The sequence below is a fragment of the Halictus rubicundus genome, chromosome 5 (genome assembly GCF_050948215.1).
Source record: "Halictus rubicundus isolate RS-2024b chromosome 5, iyHalRubi1_principal, whole genome shotgun sequence".
NCBI classification, from domain to species: Eukaryota; Metazoa; Arthropoda; class Insecta; order Hymenoptera; family Halictidae; genus Halictus; species Halictus rubicundus.
This window is the reverse complement of record NC_135153.1, coordinates 16,447,633-16,467,634: the sequence shown is the minus strand read 5'-3', so window position 1 is coordinate 16,467,634 and position 20,002 is coordinate 16,447,633. Positions and strand designations below refer to the sequence as shown.

The 20,002-nt window shown below is 40.8% G+C and overlaps 1 protein-coding gene across 1 annotated transcript; it reads left to right on the top strand.

Moving 5' to 3' along the window:
* The first annotated feature begins 2,436 nt into the window (after positions 1-2,436).
* Positions 2,437-15,057, top strand: Ndl (serine protease nudel). The gene is made up of 29 exons (XM_076788964.1): positions 2,437-2,530; positions 2,735-2,798; positions 2,926-3,073; positions 3,141-3,344; positions 3,429-3,555; positions 3,688-3,696; positions 3,856-4,014; positions 4,248-5,114; positions 5,804-6,442; positions 6,667-6,873; positions 7,485-7,648; positions 7,720-7,847; positions 7,926-8,375; positions 8,516-8,814; positions 9,125-9,269; positions 9,433-9,563; positions 9,725-10,057; positions 10,194-10,347; positions 10,432-10,601; positions 10,736-10,849; positions 11,085-11,271; positions 11,710-12,039; positions 12,248-12,436; positions 12,522-12,669; positions 13,027-13,186; positions 13,269-13,445; positions 13,625-13,862; positions 13,971-14,087; positions 14,652-15,057. Exons 1-29 carry the CDS (start codon positions 2,437-2,439, stop codon positions 14,941-14,943), a joined length of 6,444 nt encoding a protein of 2,147 aa, XP_076645079.1. The 3' UTR covers positions 14,944-15,057.
* Positions 15,058-20,002: the final 4,945 nt, after the last annotated feature.

Here is a 20,002-nt window from a genome sequence, read left to right as displayed (position 1 = left end):
TTGTAAGACTGTACGAATATTAATGGAGTCACTGTATGCACATAGTAAATGTAAAGTCTTGATCTATGTAAGCCCAATCCTTGGGACGTGCTGTGACATAGATCGTGTAGGGCTACTAGTTTCTTGTGACCGCGTTGACAAATAGAAATAAAAATCTAAAAATATAAACTACCGTCAGAATAATGTTTTCTTTCGCAATTTCGTTAATCTCCAGTTAAGAATAATGTCGAACACAATACAGGAAGTAATTTTCAGTCAGCATTCCAGTCTCCGAAATCCTGAACTCAGCACATCTAACCTAAACACGAATTCTTCCGTTTATAAAGTTTTACGACCCAAGTTTGTTCTTGCTAGCGGATAAAAATTGAATACTAAAATGCAGATAATGGAACTACGTTATAAAAAAAAAGATTCCATGACATTTGAAGTAATGTATTATTTATTACCCTATTCACATTACACATCTTGAAAATATAATATTTTTCCACTCTACCAGAAGACTTACTGTAGCAATTAGAATAAAATGTAGAATTCATAGCTAAAATTTTACAAACAATGCCACTTGTTAACGAGCCATCATCGAAAACATCGGTGCCATCGAGCAGAATTTTTTTATTGTCGAATATGTGCAGGCCGAGCGCATTCTTCCATGCGTACATATACGCAACAATTAGCAACACACACCCCTCCCTCCCCCCGACCCCGAGACTGGGGATCCAATTACGCTCGAAATGTGACGGAAATAACAAGCGTGTTTCCAGGTGTTGGACCCTTTTGTTGAAAAGTATGCGCAGCGTTTTAACTTGCCTGTAAGCACTTTGTGAAAGGGGGAGTTTCACAATAAATAGAAATCGTTAAAATCACAGTGCGTCACCAAAAAAAAAAAAAAATAAAGTCGATTTTTATTTGTCATTGCACAATTTTTCCAATCTGTCCTCCCACCCTCTCCATAGTTTGCGTTCGTAAATAAACGATTTCATTACAGTATATATTTTTAAAAAATGTAAAAATAATTCTGGAGATGAAGTATAAATATTCAAACTTTGCGCTTACTTGGATCTACGAAAGGCATATTTTAAATTTTCATTTAGGCACAGATAAAAAAGTTAAAATTCCTTTACTTTTCTCTTCACAATTCCGAGCAATAGCAATTTCGAAAAATTCTTTTAGACATTAGCTAGTATACTTGCAACATTTAAACAAAAATGTCAAGTCGTTTAGTACAATTTTAAAAAAGTTTTTGGTGTCCAGTTAATTTTGTCTCCGACTGTAAATACTGGCCATTCGTAGCAAAAATTGCAAGATAAAAATGTAGAGCAAAAATTGCAAAATGAAAATCTGGTGCTTAATGGGTCGAGGGGATGAACGCACCCGATTTCGCATAAGCGTGCACATTCGGCGCATCGGTCATTCACACGTCGTCGATGATGAAACGTTCTTGCGGCCGGATTTTCGACGTTATTGCTGACACATTCGACGCAAAGCAACGACTGGTTCTATCGGATCCTCGGTCGGTTATTTCGCGGCGGTAACGCCGAGCGCACGGTTCATTGGCGAGGACAAGTTTTCCGGAAAACGTTTCCGAGGTGGTTCCGCGAGCGACGGATATCCACGATCCATCGAATGGAAACGACTCTATCGAGCAGGGTGCTTCAGTTGCTTGCAAACGTGAGTACTCCCTTCCGCGTTATTGCTCGAGGATCCAATGTATCGGAAAAGAAATCGCGGCCGACGCGCAAAAACCTCCTCTTCCTCTTCTGTCGAAAGGAACCAATGGGAGTGCACGTACCGCACGCTGTCGGCGAAAAGTTTAAAATCGCGTGAGAGCTTCCGAGAAGCTCCGACTCCTTATTAAACGTCCGGTTCGCGAGTCTTTATGAAAAAAGTTTCTGCAGTACTTTCTCCGTTCTAATAATCATTTCTCTCTTCAGGGAGAAACGACGATGAATCGGTGGACGAATTCGATTCAGTTTTTAGCTTGATGAATCTCATTTGATTGCAATTGTTGTAAATTTGTATACATTGGCACCTGTGGGTGTGAGCAATTTGTACAGTGAATTCTCGATATCTGTCAGCAACACATATGTTGCATCTTGAAATTGAAAGATTTTATTATTGAATTGGTCTAGCTTGTTCCTGCAGTGTAGTGTAATCTCTGTTATCCGAATACTATTTAGCAAAAAATGTTATCGAAAAAATGTGTACAGTCTTTACGTTTCATTGAAAAATCGTAACGACGTGTACGTTCTTTACATTTCATTGAAAAATCGTAACGACGTCTCGCCGCGAGCCAGACACTGTAAAAACCCCTCGCATCATAAACTTTTCATTGCCCACGACGGTATCATATTCGAGAGTATTATGTTCTAAGAATCTTTTTGTCACCTCGTCACGTGTGTGTCGCCCCGTTTCAGGTTTAACACGAATCTTTGAACCATGGCCACCGAGTACAAGATCATGCCTTCCAAGTTGGAAAATCTGCCGACAATTGACGGCCAGTGTTGCGTTAATCTGACTGCGATGCGAAATGGTATTTTCTTCATTCCTCTATACTAATTACAAGACATATTTGACCATAGATTCCTGATTTTTGAAAAATTGTGGACGTTTGAACTAGTATAATTCCCTAACAAGTAATCATAAAAGAATGAACCTGAACTCGTTTTGAAGCTTGAAGCCTATATTTTTACGACCCATAGTTCATTTCTTTCTAAAATATTTTTGCACGATGTAGATTATGCGAAACTGGAAGCACGGGTTCGCTTGAAAATTGTACTGATTGAAAGATCTCTAAAATCGTTAGAAAATTATTTTCGGAATTGAATTTACCACGAATTTGAAGATTGAACCTTCTTGTTTATAACGTTTATTTAAAAATTGGCATACGATTTTTTTTTTGTCGTTTCGTCGAATTTTGAATGGCAGGTGTATTATCGAAGGAATATATAAAACTGCGAGGGCAGTAACGACCGAACTTGTTCCTCTTTTGCGATCCATAAAACTGGTAAAAAAAATCGTAGATCGAGTTTTAAGGGGTCCGTGTGAAGGGGAAGCTTCGAACTTCGAATCCATGGTAGATTGAATCACGAAAAATATTTCTGTATGTTTTCAGAGACGTTTCAATTTGTTGTGTTTGCTAGAGGAATCGTGGGCTGAGTTTCCTACCTTCTATAGCGCGCAAAAATATTTTCGGAAAAAATAAGTTATGGGTTGTGAAAGTACAGACTTCGAGCTTCAAAACCAGTCCGGGTTTATGTTTGTACGATTTTTTCTTAGGAAGTTGTAGTAGTTTGAATATCGGCAGTTTTTCGAAAATGAGACAGGCAGTGTTCAAATATTTTCTGGTATCACTATGCTTTCATTGTGACTTTATTAATTATTAATGTTCAGTTCCAACAACTTCGACTGCGTACCCGAAATGCTGTCAGAATGCGAGTGGTCGTGTAAAAGGGACATACTACAAGTCCTGCAAATTGGTGTATTTGAGCGAAATACTGCTCGCCATCTTCGTTCTGTGCTTCGCAGCTGCCCTAATTTACGTAACAATCACGCTAGGTATGTACACTTATGATAGTTCGATTGTTGTCCACGAACTTCGCAAATAACACGTAATTCGTTTAATAGCACAAGTGACAATTTGATCGTAAAAATCTTACTAACAGATAATAATAACTGACACAATTTCAGAAGAGAGAGGTAAATTAAAAATAAACTTCTGAAATCAAGAAATGATTCTTATCAGAATTGTGCAACGTGTCCTTATCGATTATACCACCTGCACGATTAACATAATTTACTTAGAAATCGGCCAAGCGTACTAGATAAACATTTAAACTTGATCTTCTCGAAAACAAGATCTTGTGCTAATATTGGCGGCACACTTTTCATTCGAAGTGCAACAAAACCATGACCAAAAAATCGCGGATCAATTGTTGCAAGATTATTATCGAGAGGTGACTTTGCTCAAAAAATCACAAGTTGAAATGAATGTAGGGAAAAAATTATTTAATCTCTGTAGAGTCGTCCGATTTCGTATAAATTTTTAAAAATCGACTTTGTATAAATCAAAAAAAAAACGACACCCTGTACAATGAAGAATGTCCTTAGTAGTCCAGGCATTTCCCCAATTTCGTCCAACTCCAGGCATAGTTCCCAAAACCGTTTAGACCATGCTTAATTAGAACCAAAAGACCCCATCTCAAACAATCGCCGAAAGCTCGGGAATAGTTGCTAACAACCTCCGACAGGTTACTTCCAGCAACCGCAGCGGATCGAGGAAGCAGTTCAACTGGAGCCATCGGTGATCAACAGTTCCCTGGAAACCGAACCGCTAGACATAGATTGGCGAAGCCTGTACCAGCTGATCTACAAAGAGGACCTCGAAGCTCTGGCTCCGGAAATAGACAAGCTGCTCAACGTGAAACAAAACCGTTTGAAACGGGACGCGGAGACTCCGTGCAAACAGGACCGGGAGCACTGCAAGACAGTCATGGAATCCATGTGGAAGATCGTGAACATAGTGAACAGCAGTATGCCGTATCTGCAGTCATTGTTGACGAAAGGCAACGAGCCGAAGTCTGAGCTGATCGAGCTGGTCGAGTGTTTGCAGTGCAAGAACGACTCGTTCGTTTTCATCGACGAGTCCGGCCCTGAAAGTGTCCTTGATGACTACAGAGGCGTCTATCATCACCCGGGCCAGGCCCAGATCGAGCACAATGTCGACGTTGTGACAAACTTGTTGAACGACGAAACCCCTAATCCCAGCAATCACGTAAATCAGAAAGTCGTCAGGCCGTCCGAGGTTTCGATTTTTTACGTGGATGACGGCCCGGTAATGAAGTCGCTGCTGGGTCCAGCAACCGATAAAATTGAAGTGGCGAAGCCGGCACAGGAAACGGGGCCGGTCAATGCTGTCGCGATACAGTCGGCTAACAACAAGACGAAAGAAGACGCTACAAGCGGAATCGATAATGTGGAGCAGACCGCGGACGTGACCAACGCATCAGACTTCGGGGACGTGATGGAAATCGTGAATGAATTGGTGCATCCTTCGGTGCATCCTTCGGACCAAGGTCACGCGGAACCGAACGACAACGGACAGGAAGCTGGAAGCGGTAGATGCATTATTTATTACTGGCGAAAGTGTCTGCACTCGACCTCCGTTACGATTTCAGCGATGGTAGCACGCGCGCATTTATTCAAACCCCGGCGAAGTCACTGGTGGACCTTCGTGCGAAGTTTTCTGCATTGCGGGGAATTGGGGATTCCGAGGATAGTCATGACAAAAGTGGGTTGGTGCAATTTAAAACGGGAGAAAAATTTAAATAATTGCAGAGTAACGACACACTGTTTTCAGTGGTTAAAATGATTAAAGAATTCAGCGTGTACTGTGCGTGCCGCACAAGAAGTCCCGTGAAAGGAACGCGGGGCTGATTGGTCAGAGTGGATGGGACACGCCTCTAGCTGCTCTATTGGCTAAAGCGGTCGCACATACTATATAGCGCGTGACGTCAAAGCCTAAGCATTGGACTACGGTGGGGATAGGGGGGGCCCCTTTGCCCTTGTGCCGTTCCGCGGGACTTCTTGTGAGGCACGGACAATATCTGATCCTCATCTGTCGTTGCAGAAAGTTCTTACTTCGCACAAGGGTCCACTGATCCCATTAACGTAATTTCGGCACAGATCATAGCACTCAATATTTTTCCTGTGCTCCAGTTCATTGCTGTCGAGGTAGAGAATTTGATGTGCCTAAATAATGAATCATCTTCCCAAGACCTAACGCAAGTACCGTCTCTTCCAGCAGCAAAAGGTCCTCAATTGCCATACGGCCGAGAATCGAACCAGGCCAGGATCGTCAGCAACGACAGGTTCCAAGCAAAAGGTAGCCAGGACTACCCCCCAGGGATCATGCCCACAGCGGAGACAATGAAATCCACGCAACAGTTACAATTGACACCGACAATGTCGTGGATGCCGTACCAGGTGTGCTTCTATGGGCCACCGCCCAATGGTGGACCTGGAAAACCGTTCACACCTGGTCAGATAATGTACCCGGCAACAGCCCCAGGGAGTCCTTACCCAATGACTATGCCACAGCAACGGATGGGACCCCAGAGTTCTGGCCAGGCGCCGAATGTCGTGCAGGTACAGGCCCATTCGGTGCAGTTCATGCAACCGGGCACTGGAAATCAGAGAATGGGTCCCACCGGGCCTGCTATGCCGAATTTCCCGATGTTCCCTGGTCAGGTGACACCTAGCGGTGCAGCCAGAGGGGCTGATAAATCCCCTTATTATTGCACTTACATCCCTGCGCCCACTTTCCAGTTTCCCGCGATTCCTGGTGTCTCCGAGTACCAGAGGTCCTCTGATGGCTATGGGAAGGATAATGTGAACGGTGATGGTGTGGAGCATGGGGTTGATGGGCAGAGATCATTAATACCTGGTAAGAATTATCTTGTGTTTGTTCTTTGAAACAATTGCTACTCTGACTGAGAATAGTATGACAATTTTTAGAGGTGTTGTATATTTTTATCACTAATTGATAATAATTTTCAAAATCCGGACTTTCTGGATCTTTGCATCCTGGTGTTCAGTTCTTGTCTGCAAAGAGTTCAAGTTGATTTTGTAGATCGGGTTGGTTTGTGATTTGGAATTTTCTGGTGGTAGATTACCCTACAATGTGTCCATTCAACACTCTCCGGTGCAAGGATGGAAGAAGATGCATTATGAGGTCGGAATGGTGCGATGGACAGGTGGATTGCAACGATGCTAGCGACGAGATTTCGTGCTCCTGTAGAGATCGGATTTCTAAGGAGAGGCTTTGTGATGGCTACTTCGATTGTCCACATGGAGAGGATGAATTGGGATGCTTGGGTGAGTATAGAATATTTTAATGGTAGCTAGACTAAATTATCGTTACCTAAAATTGTGTAATAAGAGGTTTATATAGGAATTGGATCTGTTCAGAAAATAATATTTTAGAATTTGAAACACCAATCTCGAATTTTTTAATGTCGATGCATGTTCGATACAGAGAAATTGTATAAGCTTAGAATTTGAATTTTTGAGAATCCTAAATTTCTGCAACATTTGACAATAGTAACGAAGATGTATTGTAACAAAATTTTACCACATTTGTAATAGCGATTTCGAATGTAGTATCTTGAAGATAATGCTGGCACGTCTGATGAAATTCTACATTATCGACCGAGTTGTGGTTCACAACTTCGACAGAGCAGATTATAATAAAAAATACAACTGTGATAAAACATTACAAGCGAACATTTGCAATGTAAATAATTTTTAATGCGCAAGAAAAAGTATGGAATACAATTAATTTATAGTTTACAATGCATCGAGACTGCACGCGGTTTATGAAAGATGGCACCACTTTGCGTCCTAGTTGAGAGCTGTCTTACCTACCGAACAGTTACCTTGCCAAGGAAAATTTATATATATTTCATCGGTTATTATTTATTTTCCAGGTTGCTCAAAAACGTCGTTCAGTTGCAACGATTGGAGATCGCGGTACAGTCCCGAAAATTGCGTTCCTCTTTCTCAACGTTGCGATGGCATTAAACAATGTCCTAATGGGAAGGACGAAATTGACTGTAACATCCTCACACCCTCATTTACAGAAGGGAAAAATGTAATTGATCTATTTGAAAAATTGCCCACGGGTACACTAGAATTATTATTAACTCAATGATAAATTGTTAGATGTTCACAATCGGCTACACCGAAGGATATCTTCACAAGAATTATATGGGCCAATGGTATCCTGTCTGCACACCCCAAGATTCTTGGACAAAGGATGCCTGCAGCTCCGAGATTGGATCGGAAGTGACGTATGTTCATTTGCAACTATAGATCATTACACGATTATTTAAATGCTTGAAAATATGACAATCGATTTTTCATTGCAGCGAAACGCCAAAAATACAGATGCAATCCATACAACCAAACGCATATCGAGGTCCATACGTTGTTGAAGTGAACGGCGAAATAAAGCTGATTCCATCATGCATGAACAGCGCAATTTATGTTCGTTGTCCACAGTTTCCCTGTGGTACCAGAGTCCCATCGACTCAGGATTTATTACCGCAGATCCTCGACAACGAGGACCAAAGTATTTCCCAAACGCTTAACAATATCATAGACTATAATTTTAGAAGTAAATCCAAAGCTCAAATGGAAGTAGATAACGATGACGAAAACAAGATATTAGGTTCGCAATTGCGCGTTGTTGGTGGACGAGCGAGCCGTCCTAACGCGTGGCCATTTTTGGTGGCCATTTACAAGGACGGCCATTTTTACTGCGGTGGTGTGATATTGAACGAACTGTGGATCCTCACTGCTGCTCACTGCCTTGAAGGGTGAGAACTCCAAAAAGGGCCATTTACATTACCATTACCATTATTTTTAGATTTTGTTGATTTTGCTGTTCGACATTTTTGTTCAAATTTTTCGATTAGCCATTAACGTAGAAGATAATTATGAGAATTTTGAAATGCAGATATCCTGGACACTATTTCGAGATCCAAGCAGGCCTGCTCCGTCAATTTTCGTTCGCCCCAATGGCACAATCGAGGAAAGCTAGATACATCGTCTTGCACCCGTCGTATAATGAGCTAGATATGAGTAACGACATCGCCATGATCAAGCTGGACGATCCTCTGAGGTTCAATCGATGGGTGAGACCTGTCTGTTTGCCCGACAAAGACCTTCTGGGTGCCATGTGGAGACGGAAACCGGAAGTCAATACAACTTGCATTGCTACTGGCTGGGGAGCTACCCAGGAACATGGACCGGACCGTGAGATGATTTTTTATTTTCATAATAGTACTAAGAACGCCATCCTAGAAACCACAATATAGAAGAACTAAAATATTTATTCACAGATATAGCCAACAATATATGTTCCATTCTGCTCTATTATTTTCTGCCACTTTTGAAACCTATGAATAAGTATCTTAATTTTATTTTTAAAACGCTACGAATTTTCGTCCCAATATATTAATTATCTATAATATTCGATTTCTTATCAACGAAATTTTCCAAAATTCAAGACAAAGCTAGAAAATGTCAATACTGAAAGCTAAAATTGAAATCGTTTGTTTCGCAGCTGACCATTTGAGAGAAGTCGAGGTGCCCATAATGAAGAGTTGCAAGTATGAAATTGACCTGAATGAAAATGTGATTTGCGCTGGGTATCCTCAAGGAGGACGTGACGCCTGCCAAGGAGACAGTGGAGGTCCTCTAATGTGCAAGTGAGAATTTTTATTTAGTATTCATAAGTGTCTAATCTCCGAGTGAAACATTCAACGAATTTTCGATCGATGAACACTACTAACCCAAAGTTTGATTTCTGTACAGGGTGATTCAATATTAATTTATCAACTTCAATATTAATATTAATTTATTATCGTGCAGAAATCCGTACGTGGAATCGCAGTGGTACGTGGCAGGCATAGTCAGTCATGGCGAAGGCTGTGCTCGACCAGATGAGCCAGGTGTTTACACTAGAGTTAGCCACTACCGGAACTGGATCCGAGAAACCTCCAGTGAGTCATCGAAAGCTTCGTATTTTCATTTCAAAAGCGATCAGAAATTACAGGTGGAGACGTGAAAGTTGTTTTCGTAAAAATTATGTTATAATAAAATGTTTGGATGAAGCCTTTCCTCCTGTGTCATAGTTCAGGACTGTTCTTTTTCTTCATCTTAGGTGATCAAGGTTTGCCACCTCTCGCGCGATCGCCTTTAACGAAATGTCCAGGATTCAGCTGTAATGGAGGTCTAGGCAGATGTTTGCCTATAGAGGCACGTTGCAATGGTCTGGTGGATTGCTTAGACGGCGAAGATGAGCAACTGTGTCGTGGGAAAATGGCATATTCTCCACACGGACAGCTAAGTGATCCTGCAAAGGACAATCAATTTGCTGAGCATGCGAAAGCCATCACTTCTGAGGGGACCACTACTTCTGAGGAGACCACTACTTCTGAGGAGACCACTACTTCTGAGGAGACCACTTCTTCTGAAACAACCTCGTCAACTATTGGTGCGAAAATATTACAAATTTTGACATCAGTGAATTCACAATCTGAACGAGTCAAATTCCAATATTGCAAATACAGTAGTTATTCTACTTGAAAGAACCTACTGAAGGTCCCAATAAATTACCATTTCCGTTTTAGTGTCTCAGGTTACCGATGCAACCACTCAAACATCCACCGAGGACCAAACTACCGATCCGGAACCCCCGACATCAACGACAGAATATTTCAATTATGCCAATACCGAATCATCTACAACTTCTGCACTACCCCCAACAACTTTCACGTGCTCGAAGTAAGGAACGCATTTCGCCACAGTTGGACTTAAAAATGTTCGTATCAAACTTCTAATACCGTGCTTTCTTTCGTGGCGCGTTAGGCTGCTACAAACAATTACGATCGGTAAAAGATGCGACAGAGTAGCGGACTGCGAGGACAGTACGGATGAACTGAATTGCACTTGCAAAGATTTTCTGGTGAAAATAAAACCGTCCGCCATTTGCGACGGCTACGTCGACTGTGACGACAAAAGTGACGAGAGGGATTGTGGTAAGTGGAGATAATAAATGAAATTTCGAAAGCGCCACAAATCGCTTAATTCGTTTAATATTGATTTTCATCGAATTTATAAGTCGAAATAAGTGAGACGATGACAGCGCTAACAAACAATCAACATTTCACAGAAATTTGTTCCCAAGACGAATTCTACTGCAGAGTGACGAAAAAGTGCATAAGCGGTGCTAAAAAATGCGACGGAAAATTCGATTGTCCGTTTATGGAGGACGAGCAAGACTGCTGTAAGTTGTAAATAAATTGATGAAATTTGAAACAGTAATTTATTCTCGATTTGTCAAAATTGTTAAAGCAAAATAGAAATTTCTATACGGTTCCTGTTCTTTTTTTTTATATCTAATTGATACTGAACATTTTCATTGGAGATTCACAACCTATAGATTGTGAACCACTATAGTGGCGAATCAGGTGTGAAACTGATTAAAGGAATGCGTGAAACCTGTTCCGTTTTGTTCACAGTTACACTGTCTAATGGACATCGCGTGTACTTGGACGCGGACGAGCGGCCATCTTTACACATGCACGGGATTTTGACTCGGAATGTTAATGGGAGATGGAGACCCGCGTGCCACAGCCCTAGAATGCACCAGAATCAATCCACTGTTATGCTTATCGCTAGAAACATGTGCCGAGTCTTCGGGTTCGCGTAAGTGATCGTTGTCTTCACTCGACGACAACATCCTGCCCTTTGATAAACAATTTCGTGTTCGCTTCCTCCATTTCTATCTCCTTCTATGGCAGATCACAAACATATTAACAACATACATTATCGCGCATACGTAACAAATTTGTAACTCGTTTTATTTATTCTCTCCTATTCTTATTTTATTGCCATTTATCAACTGCAAAAATCGGTATCCTGGAAGTAAATACAGACATTCTTGTGGACCATTTTTAGTAAAATTATCAAAATCTTTCAATCAAAATGATTCAAACGTGTCTTATAATTAGACTGTGAATGTCAATTTAAAAAAAAAATTATTTTATGTATGCTCCTTTACTGATGCTAATAAGCGTAAGAAAAATTTAATTATCATAATGGAGAAAGAGATCGTTAACGTCAGAAGTTGTTTGCCTTGTTCAGTTATCTGGAGTCATCGGAGGCAGTGAGCGTGAGGGACTCCGAGCTGGAAACAATAAGCTGGAACAAGAAGAACTTCGCTTCCCAAGAGAGTCCATCAGCGTCCTCTCTGAGCGACGACGACAAAACCTGTCCGGGCATTAAAATCCGCTGCAGACCGGTTCTGCACGCCGGCGAGAGCACATACCTGATCCCCGATGCGGGAACCGGAAGTCGTGGCTACCTGTGGCCGTGGGTCGCCGCCATCTTTGTCGACGGTAGCTACCGTTGCTCTGCCATCTTATTGGACGACAGCTGGCTGCTATCTGCCTCGAAATGCACCGAAAATGTCAGGCAAGTGGAACTATTCTCAAGATCATCACAACACAGCTAAAGATCCGTACAGATGTGGTTTACAATACCGGGTGGACCTAAAATAATTAAAAAATTTCTGCTGTAAATCATTAAATTGCTTGCAAGCATTTCTTCCATAAATATTTTCAATTTTGTTTTATTCGTACAGTGGGGTTTGTATTAAATGGTTTATTCGTACGAATTTCAGATTGGACACCAATTATACGACTGCAGTGCTCGGTTACGGTCCATTCTTCCGCTACGTGGACGGTCCTCATCAACAGGTGACGGTTATCGACGAGCTGCAACATGTAAATGACTCAGTATCAGTGTTGCTGCACTTGAAACGTCCCGTCAAATTCAATCGTTACGTTCGACCGCTGTTCGTTGAGAAAACGTAGGTATACTACATACTGAACGTAAGTGTAGTTTTATATGCGACGTAAAAATATGTGATAATTAATTAATCGATTGATTTGTAGGATATACCTGCCTGGATCGAACGACACTTGCAGGGCGGTTGGAACAAACAAGGATCATGAGACTAAATCAATTTCTTTGCGACCGGTGCTGAAGAATTGCCAGAACTGCCAGCGATGCTTCGTTAATGCGTCCATTAATCAGTGCTCGGTAATTTGTTGTTCGAATAATCTCAATTTTATGTTCTAACGATGCCTCAGAGTCGTGCAATATTTTATGTATTATACGTGCATATTTGATCTATTGGAAACGAACTTCGCAATCTTCTTTTAGGTAACAGTCCCAAAAGAAGTGATTATACTTTATTGCTCGGTTAAAATTGCTGTTATCATTAAAATATTTACTGAAATATGTCCTCAGCTGTGAACTGTGTGTTTTTAAAAAGTATTCAACAATCACAGGTTTTTTGATAATTCAATTTTGGGCACAGGAGAAAATGGTACCTATGGTACCTGTCGTTTAATTAATTTTTTAAAATAGTCGTGAATTTCTATGACTCTTTTTAAGGAAAATGGAACATCCGAATGGAGTGGAACGATTTTCTGCCATGGGAAAAAGGGATGGTATCCAGCGGCAGCCTTCGAAGACAATGGCCCCTGCGACTTCCGGAATACGCAGACGCTGACGAGCATCGATCATATAAATCCCTATTTGACGGAAGCTTTGGGTAACATTTTGCAAAATTGGAAAACAACGAATCGAAAATAATTGTACACTTTTCAGACCGAATATTATATTAATTGTTATAGATAACGCTAGGCTGTCCACTGAGGCCTCCTGTGATGGCTTCCGGTGCAGTCTTGGCCAATGCATCCCTGAGAGTCGAGTTTGTGACGGTATTCCGGATTGTAGAGATCAAGCTGACGAGGATCCGGAATATTGTGGAAAAATTCGTGAAAATTGCGATAACAACATAGACGGTTGCCGTGAGTAATTTGATAATTTAGTATAACATTGATTTCAAAGCGACTGTATTATTTTTCGATTAAAATATCTGTCTATTAACCAAGAGTCGAACCATTTCAATATTTCATGTAATTTTAAATGCCGAAGTAAAGTAACTGCTAGATTAGCCTAATGAATAAATTCCTGAATGTTCATGTAGATTGCTTGAAGTCCGAGCTGCGCTGCAGAAACGGCAAATGCGTCGACAAAAGTGCATTCTGCGACGGAGTCGTGGACTGCGAGGACAGATCGGACGAGCCTAACATTTGTACCTGTGCAGAATATCTGAGATTAACCAATCCCGAAAGACTATGCGACGGTGTCCGCCATTGTCTGGATAAAACTGACGAGTTACCGGAAATATGCCCTTGCACGGATAGTAGCTTCCAGTGCATGACGTAAGAAATAGAAAAATGCATAATATCTGTCGAAGAAAAATTAATTAAAATAGCAGGTAATCAATGTGATATTACCTGTATGTTAACTTCAGAATTCTTTCTTTGTAGATCAAGTGGCAGCGACACTTGCATCCCTCAAGACTTTGTCTGCGATGGTGATGCAGATTGCATCAGTGCCGAGGACGAATCAAAGTGCAAGAGGTTTGCAACCTCTCCAAGCAACAGGTAAGTCTTACACGTTATACAGCGGTTACTCGATATATGTCCAAAACACGGGTCTAGCCAGGGACATGTATCGGATAGGAGATACTATTCATCGTTCATTACACAAGTAAATATCATGGGAATTATATCATATTTGGTATCATTTTCATTAGAAAAATACCACGAATATGTTGGCGAAAGTCCCGTCAAAAAATAATGAAAAATGAAGAAGTTTTGTTAATGGATTAGTAGTGGTATCCTGGTTTCACACCGATGTACCCGACCCGTGTTATGTTTTCACTCCTCGGCGGCAGTGGGGATAGTTCTGGGACTTTTATCTGTTAGGCTTTTGGGACATGTATAGAGTAACCACCGTACTGACTGAAAATAGAACTACCCAACTTTAAAAGTACAGTACCTAGAATATTTTATAAAAATTTCAAGACAATTGAGAAATACTTGAAATGTATTATACAAATTTCAACATTCCATTCTTGTTAATATTCTGAATAATCATGAAATAGAGAATTTTAAAGTTCTTGGCTATTAGACAATTTTTTAATAGTCTCGTTGTGTAATTTTCAGTTCCAGCGAGATAATTCATCGAAGCTACGGTGTATGGCACACAGCGTGTTTCGAAGATCAAGTCGCGTCGCACGAGGAGGCAAACGATTTATGCAAAAGCTTAGGCTACTCGTACGGAGACATTAAAAACGACACTATGCCAACCGACAAGCCCATGATTCCTCACCGCGACAGCTTTTACATGGTAAAACTGAACGATTTCACGTGGATGACTTTGAGAGACGACAAACCTTTGGTCACTTTAGTCGAAGCTGACGAAAATTGCAGTCGTGCTTTCGTTACCTGTGTCTGATTGTGTTAATTAAAATCGCGAATGAATCTAATTTATGTGTATATTATGTACTATTTATTGGAATGTTGTACGGTGGATATGATCGAATAAATATCCCCTAAAAATTCTCATAAATCTTTTCGTTCGTTTCGGGACCATTTGCACTCCAATAGAATTTTCTATTTCTGCAACTGGCTCGTCTTATGTATTGTGCAAAAAAGGAACTAGATCTGAAAAACGATAGACTTTAACACCGAATCGTTTCATCATAACTGCAGAAGCATCTGATCCAAACAACAGTAGTCATTGACTATTCATCGGCCAGGTTTACCATTAAATGGCACTTTCAATTTTAAATACATTCTAGTGGAATTTTTATATTTATCTTCTATTGGAAAGATTTTCTGATTACTGTGGTTCCATAGACTGATTCGTGGTTCATTTCATAGACTCATTTTCCAGGCTAATAAATGCCACGAATAATTCCCAAACTCCCTACTGACTTCAATTCTTTTTTTTACTTGTGAAATTTTACTCGACAAATTATTAAAATACCTAATTCGTAATTCGAAAAACCTGAGAAGCAACAACTGTTAGCCTGACAACAAATTCACTTTGGTCGCTATAATTTTCATTCATTTCACAATTCCTCGTGGCTAGTTTATTCTGGGCAACTACTTCAACATACTTCTCGATGCTTGCACACAGTGTTCAAGTGACATTATAAGCCATGGCAACATAGCCATTCACAATTTCGAAAATTTGATTCGCACCAACTGCGTGTACCAGGCGAGAGCGCGGGCTAATTGATTAATTATCAACGGAGGAATTCTCGGCGATAGTTACCGGCGACGATAGCCTGAATGTCCCTTTCCTTAGTATTCCGATCGGCCGGATTAGTCACACGGAGAATGTGAATGGGCAAGCGTTTTCCGTCGATCCGTCCGAAGGCAGCTCGCCAGGAGGAGCAGGGCGCAGTCGTTTACCTTCAACGGCTGCGACCCCATTTGTAACATTCTTCTGCCCCACCTCCTATGGGCCCCCACGGCCTCTACGCTCCTCTCGAAAGTGTCCCGCGACCATACGCTCATGCTACTTTTGCTTCCACGCAACGTTCCGCCGATCTCCCTGTCTCTTCCTTTTTTATTGGCTTGTCGAAGACACGCGCTACGCCATACTGTTGCGCAACCGGGGCCACCTTTTCGTCTTGAACCGTTCGACATGCCACCTCGAGGAATCAAAGGGTTGCCAAATAAATAATAATAAAGGTTATCAAATAATTGGAATTCAACCGGAGTGACCTACCATAAACATAATTTGTATTAGACGAAGAAATAACATTTATTATGCCCTCTTCGTGGTGACATTTACGCAGTAATTGTATTGCGAGCTCACAGAAGTCTCCCTAAAGAGATCTATTTTTTTTTATAACCAACAATTTGTAACCATCTCTGTATACACGTTATAAACCATTTTATAACCAACTAGTTTTCGAGAACGATCATTTTCGAGAAGTCAGAAAAAAAGTTAGAAAAGTTGAAAGATGGGGAAAGGTCACAGGAAGGTCAATACTTTGATGATTGAACATAAACGTGAGTACGTTAACTTTCTCGTCGAAAAATAGATTAAAAAATTACATTACTACATGAGCTAATCGGTTACTGTGCTACCATTGGAAACCATTTTGTTTGCCTGAAGAACTTGATGGGGGCTTTTGTGATTTTATTGCATGTTTCAAAGCTCGAGGAAGTTTTCCGATTTTCTTAGGCGATGTCTAATTAATCAGTCGCCTACATAATTTCTCGTTTTCTTCTCCTACATATTTATGGTCGTCTGAAAACGAAACGCGCAAGATCAAGATAGTAGAAAGGCCATTTACCCTAACTTTCATCCAGTCTAGAAATAATAAATCTCCTCGTTGTTTTATTAATTTGATTTAAAGCAGCTTTGATTGATAGCAATTTGTTCTTCAAAAGAGATATTATTGAAAAAAAAAGAATTTTTCTACGGAACAACACAAAATTTATTTACTTCTTAAAAATTTCTCTATCACATTCCAAAAATCATGTCTACCGAAGGCATGATAAAACGGAGTTATTACATATATTATACAAGTATAAAATTTCATTCTATATTTTTAGTATGAACAAAGTTATTGATTTCACATTGATTAACTTCGTTTCCCGAAAAAAGGCAACCGAAGAACGGAGGCAATGGCCTCGGGTAATTTTACTTAGGGAAAGTCTACCTTGCTTGCCTCTATCGTTTTTCAATAAAACACATTACAAAAAGTGATAATACGCACGTAGATAATAGTAAGTGTCGAAGAAAGTTTACCTTGATTATCTCTATTCTTTTTTAAAAAGAGGCACCGCAAAAAGAATGGTACCAGACGGAAATAACGTTGTTCAGAGTCGAAGAAAATCTATCATAGTTAACTCTATCATTTTTCAAAAAAAGATGCCTGGAATGAAAAACGATAATGCTTTCAAATTCTTTGGTCACTCTCGAAGAAAGTGTACCTCAATGAACTCCATCCACCTTTAAAAAAAGGCACCAGAAAATAAATGGCAACACTCTCAAATAATTTAGCTTAGTCTCAAAAAAATCTACCTTCGTGAACTCCATCATTTTCCCAAAAATGGAATCAGAAAGAAAATGGTAACGCTCTCAAATAATTGTGTTCAGTCTAAAAAAAAAAGTCCACCTTAACGACCTCCATCATTTCTCAAAAATGTCACCAAGCGAAAAAATGGTAATGCTCTCAAATAATTTAATCTGAAAGAGAGCCAATCTCGCTGGGAAGCCGAAGTCCATCATTTTTCCAAAAATGGCACCAGAAAGAAAATGGTAACGCTCTCAAATAATTTAATTTCGAAGAAAGCCAATTTCGATGGGAAGCCGAAATCCATCATTGGCCCAAAAATGGCACCAGAAAGAAAATGGTAACGCTCTCAAATAATTTAATCACAAGGAGAGCAGATCTCGACGGCAAGCCCAATTCCATAATTGTCCCAAAAATGGCACCAGAAAGAATGGTAACGCTCTCAAATAATTTAATCTCAAAGAGAGCCGATCTCGATGGAAAGCCCAAGTTCGTCATTGTCCCAAAAATGGCACCAGAGGAAAATGGCAACGGCCCCAGACAATTCTCCTCGGCCCGAAGAGAAGCGTGTTTAAGTCCGCTCTGTAATTGAACTTGGACAAAACTCGGGTTCAGGCAGCAGGAAGATTTTCCTTCTAGAAGAATGCTTACTAATTATTGTCTTTATTTTTCTCCCATGGCTCCCCCGTGGCTCTAGAAGAGAGAGAGAGAGAGACGCCTCGCTGTCTTTTCAGGGACGCTGCGGAAGGCAACGAAGTACCTTAGGCGGTGAAGCGTACAGTCAACGGTACTTCTTGGAACGAAATTACACGTACTCATAGTACGCCGCGTTGATTGCATAATCGCCGGTGTTGCACGGAGCCATCGGCAGAAGAAGAAGAAGAAAGGTTCTGTACCGATGATCGTTCCGCCGGCGATGGCCGGCGGCCATCTTCGCGGTTAGGGTCGTGGACGTGTCCGATGGATTTCTTTTTTTACTATGCCCGACGTCGTTTTCGCGTAATCGCTGCTCGGCGAGCATGTAATGCGATTCGAGATCACTGCACTTCGGATTACTTCTCTAGCCGCATCGAAAAATCTGTAACTGCAGTTGGATGCACTTTTCCGTCCGCGATTCATTTTTCAAATTTCGCGCGAGAAACTCTCCGAACCTTCTATATTATTCGAGATGCGTCGAGCACCTAGCTGCTCCAAATGCAGTTGCATTTTTGTATAGAGTGTTAATTGAACTCTGCAGTAATCTCTAAATTAAAGTTTGATTTTTAAAGTTTGATTTGAAGTTATTACGCAATAGTTCTCTCCGCAAATGAATCAGTGTTGTATTTTACTATGGATGTAACTCCGACGAGTATCTCTCAACTGCCAGCCTAATTGCAATGTAGATGATTTTTACTTTGATTTAATCTGCAGCGTTCTCAGTCTACGCTAACAAAAGTGGCAAGCTGTTTCCCACCTTATTAGAAGGTTCCGCAATCGATTAACTGTAGTCAACGAGACAAATTAGAATTGTTGCAGCGATACGACTTTCTTCCACTTGAATGCATTGCTCAACTGTGTGTCTCGTCTCGCGTCGGTCGTGTAATTTCGTTTTCTATGGGAAACGAACGTTCACAGTTCGAAGAAGTGGTTGTCGCGTTGCGCGCATGAAATTATTGTTAACACGCGATACTGCATTTTCTTGTCCTGTTACGACAACTGTGTTCCGCAGTTGAAGTCGTTGACAGTTTCACTCGACGAGCGATCTGCTAGGCGAACTTTTAGCTGCGTTATCAAATCTAATTTCTTCTTCAACTTGTACCTGCTTGAAGAGCATTCGATGGATGCAAATGTTGACGATTAGACTGCGGATATTTTATGCACTTATGACGAACGTGAATGTTCAAATCAAATTTAGAATTCGTCTGTATTCAGTTCGAGGGCGCTACAAGGATCCACATCCTTGACGAAACGAAGACTATGATAGGTTTCTTCGAGTACTCGTTCGGCTATAATTTAACTATACTAAGTGGGTGTAAATTGCTGAAAACAGGAGCTAAAAGACAGATGCAGCACTTGAAGGATTCCGAGAAGCCACGTTTGCTTTTAAGAGCATATTCTTCGAAACGGAAGAGTCCTTGAACGGATCAATTAACCTACTTCGGCAACGCATGTTCCTCGTTCACTAGCTGGTGATCATCATTCTATAGGAGCTGGTAACAACTGCTACGAAATATGTTCGCCGCGTTTCTTCATTCTTGAACGATCATTACACTCTGGTCTAACTATAGCCAGAGTTTTAAGAGTTCAATGTACGATTTTATACTGGTAGAATAATTGTCGTTGCATTAGGGAAACGTAATTGATGGTCCTCGATCCTTACATCAGGCTTCACTTCGAAAGGACGATGTGTCCTTGATAGATTCTCGTTTAACTATCAATTTATCATCTTCCACGCAGTGAACATTTTATATTTAGTTGATTAAAACGAAGTGTGTT